Source organism: Gymnoscopelus braueri, assembly GCF_963280865.1.
Source record: "Gymnoscopelus braueri genome assembly, chromosome: 14".
NCBI lineage: Eukaryota > Metazoa > Chordata > Actinopteri > Myctophiformes > Myctophidae > Gymnoscopelus > Gymnoscopelus braueri.
The window spans coordinates 34108785-34131031 of record NC_137619.1 but is presented as its reverse complement, the minus strand read 5'-3'; the positions used below and the strand labels follow the sequence as shown (position 1 = coordinate 34131031).

Below are 22247 nucleotides of genomic sequence, written 5' to 3'. Positions count from 1 at the left end.
CTGCTATATTTGGCTAAAGTTCTCCTCAGAATAGGGATTCTAGGGTTCAAGTGCAGGTTCAAGTGCAGGTTCAAGTTTTGGCAGCCCCCCCTGTAGTAACTCTGAGGACCCCCTTTTGAAGACCCCTGCTATACAGGGTTACACACACACACACACACACACACACACACACACACACACACACACACACACACACACACACACACACACACACACACACACACACACACACACACACACACACACACACACACATACACACACACACACACACACACACACCCACCCACCCACCCACCCCCCCCCCCACACACACACACACACACACACACACACACACACACACACACACACACACACACACACACACACACACACACACACACACACAGTACTTAGAAACTATATTAGTACAACCAGCTTTCTACTGATTGGCCTCTCCGCAACTTTGTCCATTCTAGCAACTCAAGGTCATATGCAAGGGCATGTGGCTTGTTTTGTTCAGATTTCCTCAGTCACAGTGTGCCAAGTTTGTTCTTCTCAACTTTTAAGCAATTGTCACATGTATATAACCTGCATATAACATAGGTAATCATTAACTACTTAAATGTGACTTTGAGACCTGTTTGACTCTGCAATGTATGTCAATGAGGAGACTATATTGCAATATCAGTTTCTTATCAATGAAGAAACTAGTGAAGAAATCTGGCCAACATTTGTAGTTACATCATGGCAGGTTAACTGCACAACCCAAACCTCTGCCAAAGTGTCCTTTTCATTTAAGCCCGACACGTCATAAGAGGGAAATAACCGATCTACAAGCTCTATGTCGCAATGCAACCCTTTGTGATCTTCTATTTTTGCTGAGTGACAACAAAGTACAGCCTGTATTCATTAAGTATATGGGCCTAGGCTATTTCTGAGAATGTTCACCTATAACGACTTGCCAAAAATAAGGACGCCATGGTTAATGTGGTTAATATTATCTATATGTACTGTTTTACAATTGAGAGGAGATTATTGCGAACGCAGCGGAAGGAGGCGCGCCGGAGCTTACTATGAAACCGTGCTCGGCTTGTGAGTGTGTGTGTGTGTGTGTGTGCGTGTGTGCGTGTGTGTCTGTGTTCACTGCCTGCCTGCAGCTCCTCTGAGATAAGTAAATGTCCAATTTAGACGTACCATACATCAAATGAAAGGTCTTTGAAAACTGAACACACCTGTCAAGGTTGCGTTTAAGCCCGCCCCTTCCCCCGGAAGCCACGCCCCGGAGAAGGCTCCTAAAAACTCCCCATTGAAACCCCATGTTAAATGAAAAGTGCCCGAATCGCTCCGAAACTTTTTCTACCCCCCCTAAGTGGGGGTCTACGAACAAATACTCCGGGCTCGGATTTTGGCTCCGCCCCCCGGAAGTGGGTGAAACAGGCACTTCAAACACTTTGTTGAATTGTTCAAAAACATTCAAAGTTTTTTTTTAGTGAATTTGTATTTTTCTAAGATGCTCCCTTTAACGCAGATTTTTTTTGTATTTTATTTTTATTTTTTTATTGGTGACTTTTTTTTAAATCTTTTTTTTTCATATTTATTTAAAAAAAATTGCGTTCGCTTCCCGCGTTCGCGCGTCTTACTTGTCTTAACCCATTAAGACCGAAAAAGCATCTGTGTCATTTTAGATTTTTGCTATTTTTTTTACGTTTTTGAAAAATCTTGAAAGTGTTTGAAAAATGTTGAATCATTTTGAATTATTTTACACAAATCTTCTCTCTCTGGCACAAAACATTTTTCAGTTGGGAGTCCGCGGGCCAGATATATTTCAATTTGGGGGTTTGAGAACCACTGATTTAGAAGGCATTTGTAGAATCGGCCTCAGGTCTTTATGGGTTAATGCTAAGGTGCTTTTGATGAATTAAACATTCACACTTCGCTGGAACCCTCCTGCTCTTCCTATGACCTTCTAGAATCCTACAGTGTTCTTGGTTTGCACATCTATCTACTGGGTCTCTTCAGACGCCTGTGTCAATATTAGCTCTCTTGGGCAGTGGTCAACTTTAACCTGCATTAGCTATCTGGGGAGGGATTCTCCTCACTGTCCCACTGATAAGAATTTTACATTTGCGCTTACAGTATATTGCAGCACATTTCCTTCTGAATTGCTCTTGTCGCATGTCTGTCTGTCTGTCTGTCTGTCTGTCTGTCTGTCTGTCTGTCTGTCTGTCTGTCTGTCTGTCTGTCTGTCTGTCTGTCTGTCTGTCTGTCTGTCTGTCTGTCTGTCTGTCTCTCCATATATACAGTATATACAGAATACAGAATATATATATATATATCCTAAGCCTGTATATGCCATACACACACACACACACACACACACACACACACACACACACACACACACACACACACACACACACACACACACACACACACACACACACACACACACACACACACACACACACACACACACACATGTATATATATGCACGCGCATGTGTATATAGTAAAGTATATATACGTTTACACATACTGTGTGTGTGTGTGTGTGTGTGTGTGTGTGTGTGTGTGTGTGTGTGTGTGTGTGTGTGTGTGTGTGTGTGTGTTGTGCAAATATATAAATATATATATAAATATATAAATAAAACTCTCCCCCTCTCTCTTTCTCACGCTAAGCCTTTCTTAAGACTTCCTTGTATAGGCGGAAAGAGGCTGCCCTTAAGATGGATTGTCGCTTCTCCAGTTTCCCAGCGCAGGATTGTTGGGAGGCCTTTTAATCTCTCCCGGTGTTCTGTAGGCAATAATTGTTCTTGGAAAAGGATATATGGGCCATTCGTCCTGGCCTTTGAAATGTATCAGTCATGCCTTGTAAAGACGTCGAAAGCCTCTCTCTCTCTGAGTCTGTTCCTGCCCTTCACCTTAAATGCAGATTAGACATAGCTAATCATTGTGCTGCTGTTTTGCGCTGATGTGATAGAGAATGACTTAAGAGATTACTGTATTAAGGGATTTTATAGTTGACATGAGCGGAGATTGATCGGAGCTTCTAGAATAGCCCCCTTCCTTTATAAAAAATATAGTTTTTACTCACATCTTGACTGGATTCTTAGTCGGATCTTAGTTTCTTAAGTTCTTTCAATTTGGTTGCAGGATAGGTGTATTTGTGAAAGATGCTGTAATCATGAATGATTTTGGGCATGGTTAACAGCAGATAATCCCCTGGATTCGTCCCCTTCCCCTCTCTCTGTGGGAACATTATCCATTCCTGGGCCGGAACCAAGCAGAGATAAGCCGCTTATCACTAATAAAGTCATACTGCATGATCAGAACACAGTGCATGCACCCCAAGTGAATGTGGGCATTTAGTCTCTTGTTAATATAAGTCTACGGTATACGCTATATGAAACCTATTTGGGAAGATAAGGAATATAAAATACGCCTTCAGCCAGACTTTGGGCGGTGACACCCCTCTGTTCCACCATTTGGACTTTAAATATTAGAGGAGGAAGATTGCCTGGTGGTTCCCAGGGCTAACAGCTGGGCAAACAGTGAGGAGTATAGATAGATTCAGATTAAGTGTTATTTTTGTCGCGAGCCATCGCCTTCAGGGATCAGAAGCACAAATAGATTGGCTGTCTATTTTTTGCCACACTCCTGAAGTAAAATACAAATGGATTCAAGCTTGTGGAAGTTCAAAATGATAACGGGACAGAACCACCCAATTAGGGAAAAAAATCTAAACATTGGTTAAAGAGAGTTGGTCAAAGACATGGTTGTCGAACATGTTAAGCCCCCCTGCCATCTCTTTTAATTTTGACAATGCTGAACCATTTTCCTAGCGTGTCTGCGGCTCCTGAGCGATGCTGCAGTCCCTTTATTGTGGTCTTTAATGAGCCATTAAATGCAGACCTCACACTGAGCCTGTTTCACTGTGGACCCCTCTTTACCTGCTGGCAAAAGGCCCAGTAGAAGACAGATGCTGTGCAGAGGAATGGGGGGAAACCCTGAAAAGGGGCATGCTTTATAACAGAGTCCTTTGCTGAAGTGAGTCATCGTTTCATGTGGAAGAAGCGCTGCCCGAGAGCCAGAAAGCTACTGTACAGTACTGCAACAAATAGAGTATAGTTTGTACCTTTTGTAGCATACATCAGCCTATGATTTATCATTGTGTGTTCCCATTCCAAGTTGAGGAGCCTCTTTTCTCGCTACTGGTATACCACATAGTGACTCAGCGCAATACTGTTTTGTCAAGCCACAGTTAGCGTTACAATAAACAGTACATAATGTTTGATGACACACTCCATATTTCAAATTAGACTCATGTGGATGTTAGGCTTCATGTGGCAAGCCTGTGATGCCATTCATCTATAACATAAGTTGTCAATGACAAATCGATGACGTACTGTACTGTATGACTTTATATGGGCATGCCCATATATGGGCATATACTGATGACATCAGGGATCTCCATATATGGGCATAAAAGGTTACAAGGACACACAGATACAGAGATCTCTGTGTATGGGCATAAAAGGGACACAGGCAGAAAGATACAGTGATCTCCAAACTGTATATATGGGCACAAAAGGCACACACACACAAATGGGTACACTGGGCTTGTACAACCAGGTGGGGCATGCATTCCCAATTTGCATCGTTCCTGGCTTGCATCGTTCCCAAGTAGATGGGTGCCCGGTCTAGTTTACTTTAATTAAAGCTATACTCAACTCTCCCTACTGCAAAACACTGTAATGTTTTTGAATATGCTGTTCCTTTTACTGTATGAGTGGAGGAGATGTCTTGAAACACAGTCATGCACACACAGGTGCTGAAGTCTTTAAGTTCCCCAAGACTGTTAGCATTGTCCTGAAATACAACCCCGGTCGCCGCTTCTAAAGCCCAGGCTGGAGAAACGCAGCAGAGCAGAGGTTCCATTTGGGTGGGTTAGCTCGTCGGTGTCCAAGCTTCTGTCGAGTGTTGCAGAAAAAGCTCAGGGCCGGTTGTGCATTGATTAGCCAGTGTGTACCGCAGGGAGAGAGAGGGTGGTGGCGAGGGACAGGTCAGGCCCAAGAACCAGTGGTCTCCTAAATCAAGGGGCTAACATGACAAATCTCCTGTGTGATGGATGTCGTCTACGAGATGCTCACTGCCTCCTGCCAGTTGGCCAGACCGTTCATTCCACACTAGCATTCCTCACTCCTCAACTCTTCACCAGCAGGAAAACCACATCCAAAGGAGGGAAAAGAGGAAAATGGCAGACGCCCATCAAGCTTCCCTCTCTCTCTCTCTCTCTCTCTCTCTCTCTCTCTCTCTCTCTCTCTCTCTCTCTCTCTCTCTCTCTCTCTCTCTCTCTTTCTTTCACACCCTCTTTGCTATAGGGAAATCATTTGTCCTGCAAATTATTAATGTGAGGCTTTCAACCCTGCTTTGTTTTGGTACAGTCTCAAGGCCGGCCATCGTTCACCGTGCTTCTCTGTCTTTCTGGTGTGATCTCACAGAGAGCTTTTTAACGAGTACAGTAGCCCTCCGTTACACATTCTTAATGAGCATTTTATTTCGAAGTCTGGTAAAAGCATGAGGTCGGTCGTAAAATGTATTTTCCCTCTTTTTCTAAGTTCTGTGATTTCATACAGTTTCTTCTCTTCTTTATCTTCTTTCTGTACCACAACCATGCCTTTACACCTGAACAAGAAAGTTTAGGGTTAACCTCTTAAGCCCTACGGTATGCACTTCGTCATTTTAAGACGAATAGCAAAAATAGCTGATCTACAAGCTCACAACATGTTACAATGTGAGCTTGTAGATCTGCAATTTTCACTATTCGATTTTTTTGGGAAATCTTTGCCTATAATGACAGACCAGAGGTTGATCAGCGAGAGTGAGAAAGAGAGGGGGGGGGGACCAACTTAAAGTTCATATTCCAAATGAATATTTAAACAAGTCAAATCAGCAAGTTTTGGCAATAAATGATTGAATACTGAATATTATATGAATATTCTTCATTTATGGAATTGTCGTAACTCTCTCAATAGTTGTGGCCACCATAAATGTGTGGTACAGTGCACTACGCACCCTTATACACTATTATAACTGACATGCACCATGGTCACATCCAAACTCAGCAAACATCTGTCCAATGATTGCATCAGCTAGTTGCAGAAAACAAAGACGGCAATTTATCTTTTTCCTGAAGCTGCTTCCAGTGAGATTAGCTGATGCCAAACTTTTACCAAAACGGTCTTCTGGACATGTTTTCTAAAGCAATTCCAAGAAAGGCTTTAATGTCTAAAAGATTATTCCCAGCAAAAGGTTACATCAGTTAATCTCAGAAGGTGAATTGATATAATCCTCTCCTCAGTGTTGGAGCCGGTTTGGTAAAAGCTGTGTGCTGTCTCGCCAAAGTCAATGGGCTAAACAGGAGCATGTGGAAGAGCTTAACAACATACTGGAGCTCTGCAGTACTTTGTGCAACTGTCTCCCTCCTTTGAACAATTAGTAGAAAGATGGTTTTGACAGTTTTAGTCTTATTTTTTACAAGCAACTTGTAATAAAGCTTGCCCGGCGTTGCAGATGTTATAGTGCTGACATGGTGTCACTTTTCTACGAATCGATAAGGTAAATTATAGTATGTATCCTATATTAAAATTGGCTTAAAAGGAAGGACCGGCTGGCTGGCTGGCGGGCGGGCAGACCTCTGAAGTCACCATGACTCAGCCATAACCATATAAGGAGTTCGCAATTCAGCTACGCCCAAATATTTTGAGTGTGTTGTCTAACCTAAATGTGTAGTCATGGCATCAGGTGCAAATAAATCAGTCAGCTGCATATATGGGCATAAAAGGGACAAGTACAGATACAGAGATCTCCATATATGGGCATAAAAGGGACAAGGACTGACAGACCAGATATCTCCATATATGGGCATATCAGTCAGATCGGTGGTGCGACGTAGGTGTGAGGGCTGCGTAGCGGTCCGAACTCTAGATGCGAGGGCTGCGTGGGGCCCTCTGCGATCTACACACGCCCAGTTTCAAGTCGTCAGTCTCGGGATACGCGAAGAACAAATACATACACGCACACAGAGATGTGCGTAATGATGTCATATTGATGTTACCAGGATGTACATACATGGAGATTTGTGGATTTAGTATATATACAGTATATTTTTGGAGAACTGCTGATCCGACCACTTTACCCCAGGGTCCTCCGCGATATACAACGGCAGGTTTTACGTTCATCATTGGAAAAGCTCTCTCGATATACATGAAGGACAGATACTGTACACACACACACACACGTGGGCGCACGCAGAGATTTGCGTCATTTATTGAGAGATATATATACTATAACGCGAGAACAATAGTCAACATTGAACATCTGCTCAAGTGGTTGCACTGTTGCAGCTGAATGGAGAGGACAATGGAGGGAGTGAGCTCCTGTAGTCTCCTGTCATCCAGGAAGAGGAGGAGAGAGGAGAGCTCCAGTGGCGAGGCAGAGGAGTGCAAGAGGCCCGTCAAGGTCCCCAGATACACTGTGACTCTGAAGCACCCTGCACCTTTTGCAGACGAGCTGGAGCCAGCTAAGGAACCCTATCTGAGAGTCAGCATGGATGAGGCAAAGAAAGGAACCCCCCCTGACAGGCCAGTGCGGGTTTATGCTGACGGCATCTTCGATATCTTCCATTCCGGCCATGCCAGAGCTCTTATGCAGGCTAAATGCCTCTTTCCAAACACACATCTCATAGTTGGAGTGTGCAGTGACGATCTGACCCACAAGTACAAGGGCTTCACGGTGATGAACGAGGATGAGCGCTACGAATCGGTCAGCCACTGCCGCTTTGTGGACGAGGTGGTGAGAAACGCTCCTTGGACCCTGACGCCAAAGTTCCTCGCCAAGCACCGGATCGACTTTGTGGCCCACGATGACATCCCTTACTCCTCGGCAGGAAGTGACGACGTCTACAAGCACATTAAGGATGCTGGCATGTTCGCTCCCACCCAACGAACGGAAGGCATCTCCACCTCTGACATCATCGCACGCATCGTCCGCGACTACGACGTGTTTGCGAGACGCAACCTACAGAGGGGATACACCCCCAAGGATCTCAACGTCAGCTACATCAACGAGAAGAAGTACAACTTGCAGGATCGTGTAGACAGGGTGAAGAGGAAGGTGCGGGACGTGGAGGAGAAGAGCAAAGAGTTAGTCCAGAAGTTTGAGGAGAAAAGTATTGACCTCTTCCAGAAGTGGGAGGAGAAGTCCAGAGAGTTCATTGGCAACTTCCTGCAGATGTTTGGCCCTGAGGGAGCTCTGAAGCACATGTTGAGGGAGGGAAAGGGCCGCATGCTACAGGCCATCAGCCCCAGACAGAGCCCCGACAGCAGTCCTGTCCGTAAGAAGCGCACCACTTCGCCACGGCGAGGCTCGGGGCTACCCCTTCAGCGAGGACGACGACGATGATCAAGACTAGGGCGTCTTTGTTGTATGTCCCCCTCACCCTGATCCCTGGCGTGCGGTGCTGTTAGTCAAGTCAGTCAACCGGCAGTCACTGGGGCGACAGGTATTCAGACTGACAGCCCAAGTCGGATCTTGGGCCAATCCAGACTGGAATCAGATTGGTGGATTTAGTATATATACAGCATATATTTGGAGAACTGCTGATCCAACCACTTTACCCCAGGGTCCTCCGCGATATACAACGGCAAGTTTTACGTTCATCATTGGAACAGCTCTCGATATACTCAGTCCAGATCTAAAGATGTGTCTTAGTCTGGACCGAGACACATTTTTGCCCCAAGTAACTTTACGTTTGTGATGTCCAACCATCCACCGTCTACTTAAATGCCAATTGTGATATACAGTATAAGGTGCACGGTGGTGTCGGTTGCCGAAGCTAGCCAATCGTGAGCTTGAGGATCAGCTGTTGTAAGCGACGCTGTTTTGTGACAGCATGCGTTAAGCATTACTCAGTCAAACCTGTCTCTTTACATCTTACCACAGCCACTACAGCAAATCTCATTGAGCTCTGCTCACCCATTTACCCGTCCCAAAAAGAGAAAAGAAGCTGTTGACTAACTACAGCATTCTGCACAGATGTTAACCGTTGCCTTAAGACACTGATGTGCTGATGTCAGGGATCTCTATATATGGTTCTCTCTCCATATTCGGGCACAATCTGGGCACCTAGACAAACGTCATTATGAAGATGGTAGTTATGCTTTACTGTACAGTTGGGTAGGTATTTATATAGAGGAGACACTGAGTATCTCCAGGGACATACGGTGGTGTGACAAAGATCACAGGTCAGGGTCACAGCATCTCAAGTACATGGTAAGCCCCCCAGATTTGTTGATGGAGATATTCATTTCAAACTTCTTTTCACTGTACGTTGTGGAAGTGGGCCTTGATCTGGGTCTTGACTAACTTTCAAATAAAACAGGCACGGATGGATCACTTCTCAATGTCGATTACGTGATTTTGGGCTTGACGCACACCAAGCCCTTCTCCCTTCGTTGTGAACTCCAACCAAATGAAACCAGAGAGAGCCTGTCAGAGACATCGGGGCACAGATATACCCTGTCCCTATGAAGAAAACACATTCTCTACTGTGTGGCAGTTCGCTGACAGTTACCAGGGATTGAACTGGGTTTGCAAAACTGGTTTGACTTCCTTTCCTTCCCAATAAAGGCCACGTTTCTGTGTCGTCTCGTCTATGTTTTTTTTTTTTTACTGGCTCTCCTAGGAGGCTTAAGATGTGACCTGAGGGCTGCAATATGTTTCTGTTTTGTTCAAACACATTAGAACAGGCAGGCTTTTCAGCTAGGCAGAAGCCACAAATTAGATCACCCCAGGACATTTGGAGACAGGCACGGGTGAAAAGAGATATGTGAGAGATATGTAAGGACTTTATCTATCTATCTATCTATCTATCTATCTATCTATCTATCTGTCTGTCTGTCTGTCTGTCTGTCTGTCTGTCTGTCTGTCTGTCTGTCTGTCTGTCTGTCTGTCTGTCTGTCTGTCTGTCTGTCTGTCTGTCTGTCTGTCTGTCTGTCTGTCTGTCTGTCTGTCTGTCTGTCTGTCTGTCTGTCTGTCTGTCTGTCTGTCTGTCTGTCTGTCTGTCTGTCTGTCTGTCTGTCTGTCTGTCTGTCTGTCTGTCTGTCTGTCTGTCTGTCTGTCTGTCTGTCTGTCTGTCTGTCTGTCTGTCTGTCTGTCTGTCTGTCTGTCTGTCTGTCTGTCTGTCTGTCTGTCTGTCTGTCTGTCTGTCTGTCTGTCTGTCTGTCTATCTATCTATCTATCTATCTATCTATCTATCTATCTATCTATCTATCTATCTATCGAGCGATCGAGCGATCGAGCGATCAATCTATCGCTCTGTCTGGCTGGCTGGCTGGCTGTCTGGCTGGCTGTCTTTGTATTATATACAGTACATTTCTGTTTAACACATGAGACCTTTATCTCTTCATGTTTTTTCCTTCTATCTTTGTATATCCACTCTGTACTCTGTTTGTTTGTGTTCTCTTTTTGTGTCCCTCCCTTCTGCCACTATGTTGTTTCCTGCCTTTCATTTGCCTGGCATTTGGCCATTCTCTGTTGTTCATAGATTCCGCCAGAAAGACTCCATCCTTTTTATCCCCTTCTTCTGACCCTGTGTGGGAAAATGCCACTGTCAATGATATGATAACTTCCTGCAACAATGTCATTATACAATATTATAGAAGAATTATAGTCTCTCAGTAGCCAGATGATTAGATCTGGGCCACAACAACTATTGAAAAGTAAAGGACTGCCCATAAGACAAATGTTTTCCGAAAAATGTATGTCTCTATGTCAGTGGTTCTCAAACTTTTTCACGTCAAGGACCCCCAAAATTATATGTATTTGGCCGCGGACCCCCATCTCAAAATATTTTGTTCCAGGGACCCCCAGAAGCAAAGATTTTAGTAGAACAACTTTGCTTTAAAAATATATATATATCCAAAGATTTGCACAAATGCTCACGATATACAAGCTCATAGCGCGTCACGCTATGAGCTTGTAGATCTGCTATTTTTGATCAGCCAAAGTATAAAATTATGGTTAAAGTGGTTAAAAGATTGTGATGCAAAATGATGTAAAATGACACAGATGCTTTCCCGGTTTTAATGGGTTAAGTCTAAAATGCATAATTTGTTTTCGTACGACAATACATTAGGAAATCAGTTGTGTCGGCCCAGGCACACTTATCTAGCTGCCATCACATATAGACAGGCAAACAGTAGCTGAACTGGGGGCCAAATGAGTACCAGCCATTCATTATGTCCCACATATCATATGATAGTCTGTTAGACTGCTGCTACAGTGAGTGTATCTGTTGTCACACTATAACAGTGAAGAGGCATCAGTTCAGCACATTATGATCATCACAGCGCTGTCAGTGTGCTGTCGGTCACACGACATCAATGTGTATCTGGACGGAAGAAAGGAAGGAGGAAAGAAAGAACCTCTCAGACAGACAGAAAGGTTGCTGTTAGCTCATTCTGACCACCCTCATGCCCCCATACGTTCCCTTTGGGATGAAACAAAGATACAATCTACATCAGGCCCTTGAAGTCCCTCTGTCTAAAGGGTGATTTATAGGTGTGCGTCGGTGTCGTGCACCGAAAATAGCCGATCTACAAGCTCACAGCGCGTGAGCTTGTAGAAAACGGCAGGGCTTTAAATTGAGAAGAGAGGCAGATAGGATTTGGAACAGAGATGGAAAAAGGAGAGGGTCAACGTAGTGCAGCCTTTGACACTAACTGGCTTTTGTCAACTGACTTTTTTTTCTCAGTCCTCCTGATCCTTCTCTCAGTTCTTTCTATCTTTCTGTGAATTATGTCCAAAAGGCTGTAGTGGTGGTGAGAGACTCACTGGCATGCTGGGTACAGGACCCAGTTGTAATTACTGCAGGGACTACAGCGCAGCAGAGGGAATGTACACACTGGGAGGGAGGGAAGTCAGGGGACCACAACAAGGGGTGGGTCCACTGAGACCTACTGTGTGTGTGTGTGTGTGTGTGTGTGTGTGTGTGTGTGTGTGTGTGTGTGTGTGTGTGTGTGTGCGTGTGCGTGTGTGTGCGTGCACGCGTTTGTGCAGTCCTTATCACTGGGTGCACACAACAGTCAGCAGCTGAAGAAAGCCTCTTAGCCAGTGAGCTGAAATAAGATTGAATTGAATTGCAGTGTTTTGACTTCTCATCTGCTCTTTGTCTAACTAGGGGCTCCAGCCTCACTCTGCAGCGCTCTCTGATAAGCACCACTGTTGTCACTCTACCCCTTTGCCCCTTTAAACCATTTAGCGACGGCTCTCGACGCCACCCATATTGTGCTACCCCTCTCTCCCTCTCTCTCCTTTTGCTCTCGCTCTCTCTCTCTGTCTCTCTCAAAAGGAAAATTATTTTTATCCGTTGTCCTCTATTGCCTGCGACCCAAACCTGTCTTTGTGGTTTCCAGTGTGGTGGCTGACAGTTTGATATGATTATGCAGTATGAAAAAAAATCTTACGAGCGCTGTCTCTAGCAATATCGCTCAATTGTCCCCGGCACCAAATGACCAGACTTTTCTTCCTGTGGTACAGTATAAACAAGTCCCTTTTCATTTGGGCTGAGTGAGGCTTAGCAGAGTGTATGGTAGAGGCTGTACAGCAAGCTTGTTTTGGATGGTTTGTTGCAACCTCATCCTCAGTTTAAGACTTTTCTTTATCTTTAAAAAAAATAAATAATAATAATCCCAATTTTAGTTGTTATGCCAATTCCCCATAATTCACATTAACGTGTTCACGCATAACCATACTGTGCTAGGGATACTCCAGTTGTCACTAGTTCCGCTGGCACGTTCTCCCCAGATCCTTATTCCAGTCTTAAACACAAACTTAACTAAAAGGCATTAATTAAACCCATGCCCAAATTTAACTACATTTAATTAATTAAACTTCTGTTCATTAAAAGTTGTGCAGCAAGTTCTTGTGGAGGAGGACACTTGACTCATTGATCAAGAGTTACTGTACCTTTTCTTCTTTCTACCTTCTCATGCCAATACACATACGTCACAATCGATTTGCATGTGCTAATCAGCTGCCATTAGTAGTTAATGGTTCCGCTCTGACTGTAATTGCGTGCCCAGCATTTTTACACAAAGCATGGTGGGATGTTAATTACTTCATTGTCTAAGGGACCAGACATGTGTGAAAGCACCTGCTCTTCTGCTCTGTTCACTTTACTTTGGCAGTTACCTGAATGCAAAGTCATCAATAACATCATGCTGATCTTTTGACTTTGTGTAATCGCCTCTGTACTGTTTATATAACTATTTCTATTTAGTGTAAGGGAAAACAACTAAATGCCTTCCTTTTTCCCTTCCAGGATTCGACCCATACCAATACATCCCGGTCAGAACCAGCAGTACGTCCTAAAGCCCAAATATTACCACTCACACACCACACACACCCAGACCCATCTCCAGCCACAGCCTGAGAGACCGATCCCCTTTACAGTGAGCCACAACCCCATCCACGGTGAGTACCACCCAACAAATCTGACTTTCTTGACCATTTAAACCCTATATACGTTTCCCCCCTTTACACCAAATCTCTTCACCGAAAAGAGACGATCTACAAGCTCACAGATTGTAGGTCGGCTGTTTTCGCCGAATGTAAGCCTATCCCTGAATAGGGACGCTAGTGTTCATGTGGTTAAATGGCAACTTTCGATGTGTATTGTGTTGTGAGGAGGAGATGCGAAAGTCTGACATAACACTTGCTAATGCCTTCTGTGTCGACTCGAAAATGTCAGCTAGGCTATGTAAAACGCATCAAAACACATTTTAGCCATTTTTTGCTCTCTTAACACATCGAGTGCCATAAACGGTCCGGACCGTTTTTGAGGATCCAAACGAGAAGTGCCGAAAACGGTCCGGACCGTTTTTGACCCAATTCAATTTTTATACGAGTGGCCCACGTGGGGCGCTAAAACAAAACTTTGACATCACCCAAGGAGTTTCTGAGAAGAAGAGGCTGGATGTGGCTCCATGTCAAAAATCCTTCCGGTCGGCGTTTTCAATGTTATCTCCTTGACTAAAAGTTTAATATCTCCATTTCTTTTTAACGTGGTGGAAACGAGCCGTTTTCGATCGGCGATCACGCTGCAATGGAGGATCGCGTTGGAAATATTATTGTTCCAGGCGTTAGTCGGGACCCTCCGCCGTCTCGCACGCACGCTTTGTTTACATGCACTTCCGCGTCGGGGCTTCTACAGCACGAAACGTATAACGCAAGTGGATGGAAGGAATGCAGGCACTCAACATATAATATTTTAATAAACCTCTGGCACCCAATGTGTTAATTGAAATGACCTCCAAGTAAGCTCATTGACTGTCATTTAGGTGCCTAATAGAATAGAATAGTCCCCACTCCTTTGTTTTTTTGTCAATGTATATTTGCTTATACGTGAAATTTGTCCTCTGCATTTACCCATCCTATAACAACTAGGAGCAGTGAGCAGCCATTCTACGGCGCAATTAGGAGTTAAGAGTCTTGCTCAGGGACACACATCAACACATTGCTGACCTGGCCTGGAATCGAACCTGGGACAACCAGGGGCTCAACCAACCACTCAGCTATGGCCGCCCCTAATAGGCCAATAGGTCATCTTCTGTTAGCTGAGAAGCTCAAGCAGAAAGTTTTCACACTAGTTGACAAGTTGACGGTGAACCTGGTTCAGAAAAACAACACCAAATCCAAATGTCAAGGTATCTCTTTAATGAGCTCAGGCCCAGGTGTGTTTTTAGAAAAGTCATTCCTTAGAAAGTGGATGCCAAACGAAGCTGAGAAACAGAAAGTCTGTGTAGGAGTTCTTCTAGGAGTGAACTGAACCCAGTCAAGAGTCAAAGCCACTGTTCCCACATCAGCTGATATTTACTAAGTGATGATTTTGTAACTCTGAAGGCATTCCAGAATGTTGCCAACTGTCAAACTTATGTGCCAGGCGAAGTCCCCAAACGTGTTAAAGATGTTATTCTGAAAATGATTTTAATTCCTTAAAATAAAAATGTCGTCAGCTCCATATTAAGATCCCTGAGCTGTCCCAGGCATGGCTGTGCTGGCTGGCGCGGGAAAAGGAGAGTATAGGGAAGACGTGGGGTGGGGGCGCTCAGTAGAGAGTTAGAGTCTGGGATAACTAATCTGCTGTTAGTTCTGCTGTTAGTTCTGGAAAGTTTCACTTTCCTGCTCCCCCCTCCTTCTCTTTCACCATTTTTGTATATCTCTCTCCATCTGTCTGTATGTCCGTCTGTTCTCTCTCTCGATCTCTTTTCTTTCTCGTCTCACACACACTCACAGTTCTCACACGCTCTCTCCTGCCATTGTGCTGTCTTCGAGCCGAATGGCCATGAGCTTTGACATTGGCCAGTGTCGGCGGATTCCGAGGGAGCCAATTAAACCAGTGGCTGTTTGTTCTTTTCAGGGCTGCTTGATTGATCGCCGCCGACCATTAATCACTGCCAAACAGACTCGGTAGTGGCTGTGCTACTTTATGCCAGCCTGTCATTATTTTAACACTGTGGGCTAGGGCGGCAACCCCTTTCTCACATTACATACATGCAAGCCAGGGAGACTTCAGCGCCATGCCACAGAATGGCGCGTCACCTCGCCTCACCTTTACACACACACACACACACACACACACACCCCCCCCCACACACACACACACACACACACACACACACACACACACGCACACACACACACACACACACACACACACACACACACACACACACACACACACACACACACACACACACACACACACACACACACACACACAAGCGCACAGGTCCCATTTGAACGTCTCTGTCCTGTTGTATGCTCACGTCAACAGAATGAAAGAGGAACACCTGCTGGTTAATTAGGGGGAGGCAGGGAGGGCAGGTTGTGCTGATGTTATCCCTGTGTGTGCATGCGTGCGAGTGTGCGGGGGGTGGTTGGAGACACAGAAGTTTGTTTTTATAACACTCCTGAACAAAGTTCCTGGTGGGCAAAACCAAACCATTTCAACATCTGAGGGTCCAATTAGAGCATCAGATCGGCTTCTAGTGTTATCTGAGTCAAGCTTTCAGAGAGATGCGGATAAATACGGGAGAAAAAAAAAGTTGGTATGTAGATAAGAAGTACCCCCCTTCCTTCCATGAACATATGTTACATTTTGGCTCCGTTGCCTCCGGACAGACTTTACTGTGCATGTTAAATCCATTCCGATCCCCTTTTTCTTCACTTGGTCTGCCATGACAATGGATAAAGAAGTGGGTAATTGTTCCTCACAGGCAACCTCCCACCCCGCTCCAAATGCTCTCTCTCTCACACAACGCACGCACACACACAGGCACACGCACACGCACGCACACACACCACATCACATCTGCTGTAATGCTGCAAGGGTGTGGAGAGAATGTGAAGCTTGAAGTTGGGCAGCAATTGGATTTGTTCAAATTGCAGCCCCAGCGGTAATGGCATAAAGACTTAAGCATTACCTGCTGCGCGGGCCTGTCGAAAATGAATTATTAGCCTCATTTTCAGAGGGCAATTTCAGATAAAGCCAGAGTGTGCGTGCGTGTGTGTGTGTGTGTGTGTGTGTGTGTGTGTGTGTGTGTGTGTGTGTGTGTGTGTGTGTGTGTGTGTGTGTGTGTGTGTGTGTGTGTGTGTGTGTGTGTGTGTGTGTGTGTGTGTGTGTGTGGGGAGAGAAAAGAAGGAATGAAATGACAGAGTCAGTAAAGGCGATAAACAGTGTCATCCAATGAAGAACCCCTCAATTGATGGAACAAGTGGCTCGCATGGATATGAATAGCAGGAGGCCGTCTGCGGTGCAGCCTATGAATACCTGTTATCTAACCCCCGTTTAAGGCTCTCACCCACTCAATAACCCTCGCCACGGAAGACAAATTATCTTCCATTTACTTTGTACAGTGCATCCGAATGGTTAAATGGCTTCTGCAACTCAAAGCCATGAATAGGCCTCGGCCGGCGGCCTGCCGGTGGATTGACTCAGAGATTTTCAATTTATTACTTCCCTATTTCATGATATGTACTGTATTTATGGTTAGCGCACGTGATAAGCTGCATATTCCCTCCACACCCTCAAGCAATATGGCACTCCGTTTTGCGTGACCGGGCTCCATTGGCAAAGAATGTCAATCTTTTGATCCCAACCAGGGCACAGTAGTAGCTAGTAGTAGCTTCAAAGTTTCTGACAACTTTCTATACAGTACGTTGGCTGCCTGCCAAAATTACTTGTAAAGTTGTGCAGATTATTAGCCACCAGCCAGTTACTGGCTGGTGGCTAGTGATAATTACAAGCCCCAATTCCAATGTCAGATTTATCAGTGTGCGTCTGTTCCTAAGTAAATGTTTTTCGAGGAATTTGCAGACTTTGGAACTGAGTGGTTCTGTCCTCACCATACCGATTTTGGGGTTATTAATGGAGAGGTCTACAGACATAAAGTCTCTTCAGGTCTCAGGGAGCATGTCTGTGTACCGTTCCCGCTCTCTCTCAGGGGCCATTGTGGCTGCACTGCTGTTTTCTCAAATAGACCCAGACCAAGCCACAGTGACCCAGAGCTACAAATAACTCCCCCGGTCCACTTTGATTCCGCTAGCAGGAGGTAACCACCGGGGGAATGCCCAGACATAACTGACTGCAGGCTGGGGTTGGGGCTGGGGCTGGGGCTGTGGGAGGGGGGAGGGGGAAGGGGGGAGTCAAAATAGGAAGAGGAGAGAAACACAGGAAGAATGTTGCAAACATGCATGTACTGTAACAGAACACAGAGACATTAAAGGGATAGTTCACCCCCCAAAAAAAATATTTATATCGATTACTCACCCCATGACGCCTTGAATTCAGTTTTTGTCCTAAGCCAATAATTTGATAACCGACTCAAAGAGTCTCCATTGAGTGTCCTACCGGAGACTCCGCCGGTCATCAAATTATTGGCTTACGAATGCGACAAAATAAAAAAAAATCTCCATGAATTCATGGGGTGTGTAATTGATAGAAAATAAGTAATTTGTTCGGTTTAAATAACCGCTTTCAAGCTGGCGTCCCTATTTTGGGCATGTCCTTATATTTTATACTTCATTATATGACACTCACGATTAGGGTTGGGATCCAGAACCGGAGGAACCGTAAGAACCGGATCCAACATTGAGGAACCGGAATCGGTTCCATCACGCTTGGAATCATTCCTGGAACCAGTTTATCAGAGCTGGTATGTGGACTTCACGTCTTCTATACAATAACAATACAGGTGGCATTGTACCAGTGTACAAATGGAACCAAATGGACCCACTCTCAGAGTTACAGGCCTATAAGGGTCCATTTGAAAAAATATAAGAATCTTTAAAGGGAATCGTTAAGGACTCGGAATCATTCAAATCCTAAAGGATCCCAACCCTAATTGCGATGTGCTGTGACTGTGAGCTTGTACTTTAGATCTGCTATTCATCGGACAACAAAGTATATAGGGCTTAAGTGTTTAGAGACATCCAAAAGATGCACCTCAAACAACCTACAGTATAAGGAAGCCATTCTGCTCTGTAAAAAGCTTACAGTGCAGTAGCTAGTAGTGGATATAGTGCCCAAGCCTAAATTACAGAGGATGTCACAGTTGGTTTGAGCCCAGCATGCTGCAGAGCGGTCTGTGTCGTCATGATGCCCTGCTTGGTAGAGCGTAGAGCGAGCAGACAGACAGACAGACAGCAGAGAATGTTTGCGCTCCTCAAATCAGCGAGCCCGCAGAAACTCCTGTCAACTCTGTCCCACGCGACAGACGGCCTGTCAGCAGCGAGCTATGGTGCCTCACATCTGGGAAAGCCATTCTGCGTCTTATGTACCCTCGGCCATCCCTCAGCTCTCCCACACAGACGAAACAACCAGAGACACAAGTTTGGTCCATTTATCTGTGCTGCTATACGGTGAACCTCCGACACGCTTTGCACCGGGACTCGGACCTCTCGAGGGTCACCGGAAAAGCCCAAGAAAGACCCTCCTGTCTTCTAAAGTTCAGCCGTCGTCACCCCCCCCCCCCCCTCCCTTCCAAGACGTTTCAGCCTGTGCGTTCCCAGTCCGTCCCTCCATCACCAGCTATAGCGTCCCCCGACGTCCCCACTCCTCCATGTTGATTGATGTCTGTGTTCTGTCTGCGACGCTCTCCCGACTCCCCCTCCATATGCTCGGGCAGAACCACAGCATGCCCCGACGGCACCGCGGCAAAATGGTCCAGCGCACTTACAGAGGCGAAGAAGAAAGTGAGGGGAAGGAGGGAGGTTTTCAGGGGTTTCAGGCGGACATGTTTTATCACTGCTGTGGCCAGGGACTCGCTGCTCAGAGCCGTGTCAAAGTAGTTAAGGGTTGTGTAGAACATGGTGCTCGGGGAAGAGCTGTCAGAAAAAGCTGCGTATTCCTCTCAAGATCTCCATGTGGTGGAGAGTTTGAGGAAGACCCCCCCCCCCAACCCCCCGATGTCTATGCTACCTGTCAGCAAACATACAGTATTGATTCCCATCGAGGAAAAGAGCTATAGAATCCCCCAGGAACAACACCCCCATCCTGAGCCCAAACTACTTTCAAACTGATTTGATCCTATGTGACACGATGCTGAACCCAAAAGGCCTCAAAGACATTAGTATTGGCCGTATTAACATAGCAACACATATTTGATTTTACATCACAGTCTGGGGCGGTGGGAGTTGTCCACTCCCCCCCCCCCACGTTTGATGTATGTGCAAAATGGTCGCCGTGTTAATTATGGTCAATTAGAAGAATATGACGGTTTAAATTAAGATTTGGGGACTGCAAAACTTAAATGCTGAAAAGACCTGGGAGGTCGAGGGTCAATTTAGTTGCCCGGTAGCGAAAGAAGTATAGTTTTTTTTTCACGGCACGTTGAAATTAGGTGACATCTTGCCAAATGAAAGCCAGATCTGCAACTACAGTACATAATAATCTAACACCATCTGGATGTTGTGGTGGCCCAGTGTACTACCACAAAGTATTTCCGCTGACCCACATTTTTAAGATGTAGTAAAAACAGCAGATCTAAAAGCTCACAACCCATCGCATGTCTACGTGTAGATCGGCTATTTTCACTAGTGTGGTTCCCGGAGAGACAGAAAATGTCTCTTTTGGTCCTCGAGCTAAAAGGTTTTGGAACCAGCACACACAGACACCACAAAGCCTGATTTATATTTCAGCACGGTACAATGGTGCTGAAAATAGCTGATCTATAAGCTCACACAGTGTGTTGCGATATATCTACTGTGATACATTTACCAGGGTCTTAAAAGATACATCTACTGTAGACTATATTGTTTACCCCAGGAGGGATGGGGAAAAAGGAGCATTTGTTTTTGTTACCTCAATGTCCTTAAATCAGTTAACGGCACGGCAGGTGCGCCGAGAGACTCATGAGCCGCGCACCGAGTAAACCGCTAGGTGAGCGAGTGCCCGCGGCGAGTAGCCGACGGCCACAAGCGCCAACGAGTGCGCCGCCTGAGGAACGTTAGTCACGTGAAGCAAAACAAGCGCTCCTTTCCTCCTCCCATCTCAGCCAATCACAGGCCGAGTCTTCCCCAGCCATCCAAAACAATATTGCCTACTGTATGTGTACGGTCTTAGAAGATACATCTACTGTATGGTCTTAGAAGATACATCTACTGTATGGTCTTAGAAGATACATCTACTGTATGGTCTTAGAAGATACATCTAGTGTAGGGCCTTATCCCCATCAAGGGTTCCTCTGCTGTATATCACACACTTGTGTGTGTGTGTGTGTGTGTGTGTGTGTGTGTGTGTGTGTGTGGGTGTGTTTGTTTAGGCAACTTTTGGGGACATTTTTCAGAATACACACCAGTTGATTGGGGACCACTTGACAATCGGGGACGAAATTTACCGTCCCCAAAGGGAAATCCTTATATTTAATTGTTATCATATTCCCCATGCTCCAAAAGGGCCTTAGCACTTAAAATTACAATTGTCCCCAAAGGTCCTTATTTTTAAGGTTTTTGTGTATGTTTTGTGTATAACCCCGCCCCCAAACCACCTCAGGAGTGTGTGCTCTACATTGCCCCCTAGTGAAAGTGTGAAAAGTTGCAATCATAAAATGTATTTCTGTTGACTTCCTGTGTCCCGGTTGCCAGGCAGAAATTAGCTAGCAGAAAACCTAACAAATACAAAACTAAGACGGTAACAGAAAACACAAAATCAAAAATAAAACTAATATTTTTTCGTTTTTAAAAAATACATTGAAGTGCTTCATTTAAAATTAATTCATGTTAATGGCCAGCCATCTCTTTAATGCAAATTTCACAATAATTTGTGAAAGGAACTGGTCAATTTGAGGCTGTAAGATAAATCTTTCCACTGAACTGCTGCCGAGTATATGAAAGATGTTTTTCCCAGATTGTTGTCAAATGTGTAGGGCTTAAAATCAGTAGGTGAAATGCCTGTGAGTATCACTAACCTTGTTAAAGGAGTAGTTCACCCAAAAAATTACTTATTTTCTATCAATTGCACACCCCATGAAGCCTTGAATCCATGGATTTATTTTTGTTTTTGTGGCATTCCTAAGCTAATCATTTGATTCCCTTCTCCTACTGGCTAATGTATCCGGTAGGAGACACAAAGTAGATTATTTGTGTCTCCTACCGGATACACACCCGGTCATCAAATTATTGTCTTAGGAATGCCACAAAAACCAAAATAAATCCATGAATTCAAGGCTTCATGGGGTGTGCAATTGATGGAAAATAAGTCATTTTTTGGGTGAACTCCTCCTTTAAAGTAATCACAGAAATACTTGGGTGCTACCTTACTTCTAATCCTGTGAACTAAGCACATTATTATTGGGATACTCTCTCCTCCACTCTAAAGGGCCATTCCCACTGAGCACTATAACTATAACTATAAAAAGTATAGTTTTAAAATTTGTTTTTTAAGTCAAGTGGATGGCAGTGTTCACACCAACTATAAAAAAAAATACAATGGTGAACAATAGAGTTATAGTTATCTTTATAGTTATAGTGCTCAGTGGGAATGGCCCTTAAAGGGATATTTCACTTTCAAAAAAACTTTGGGTCATTTTATCATCTACTCAGGCTTTTGTGAGCCCCCCAGACAGTTTTTAAGTTGCTTGATTCAGTATTTAGATATTTGATATTCATTTTATCAGCCACGCCCCCTTCCTATACAAACC

General features: G+C 44.8%; 2 protein-coding genes across 5 annotated transcripts in view; both read left to right on the top strand.

The window, feature by feature from the left end:
* ltbp1 (latent transforming growth factor beta binding protein 1) overlaps positions 1-22247 on the top strand; it is a 167653-nt gene that overhangs the window by 21383 nt on the left and 124023 nt on the right. For all 4 annotated transcript variants that reach the window (XM_080448614.1, XM_080448613.1, XM_080448615.1 and 1 more), the window contains exon 4: positions 13370-13521. In XM_080448614.1, the coding sequence (XP_080304740.1) occupies positions 13370-13521 (152 nt within the window). The remainder of the gene's footprint in view (positions 1-13369; positions 13522-22247) is intronic.
* Positions 7396-8448, top strand: LOC308099994 (choline-phosphate cytidylyltransferase A-like; the record flags this gene model as incomplete). Its single annotated transcript, XM_080448895.1, has 1 exon — positions 7396-8448. The coding sequence occupies one exon, from the start codon at positions 7396-7398 to the stop codon at positions 8446-8448; it is 1053 nt and encodes a 350-aa protein (XP_080305021.1).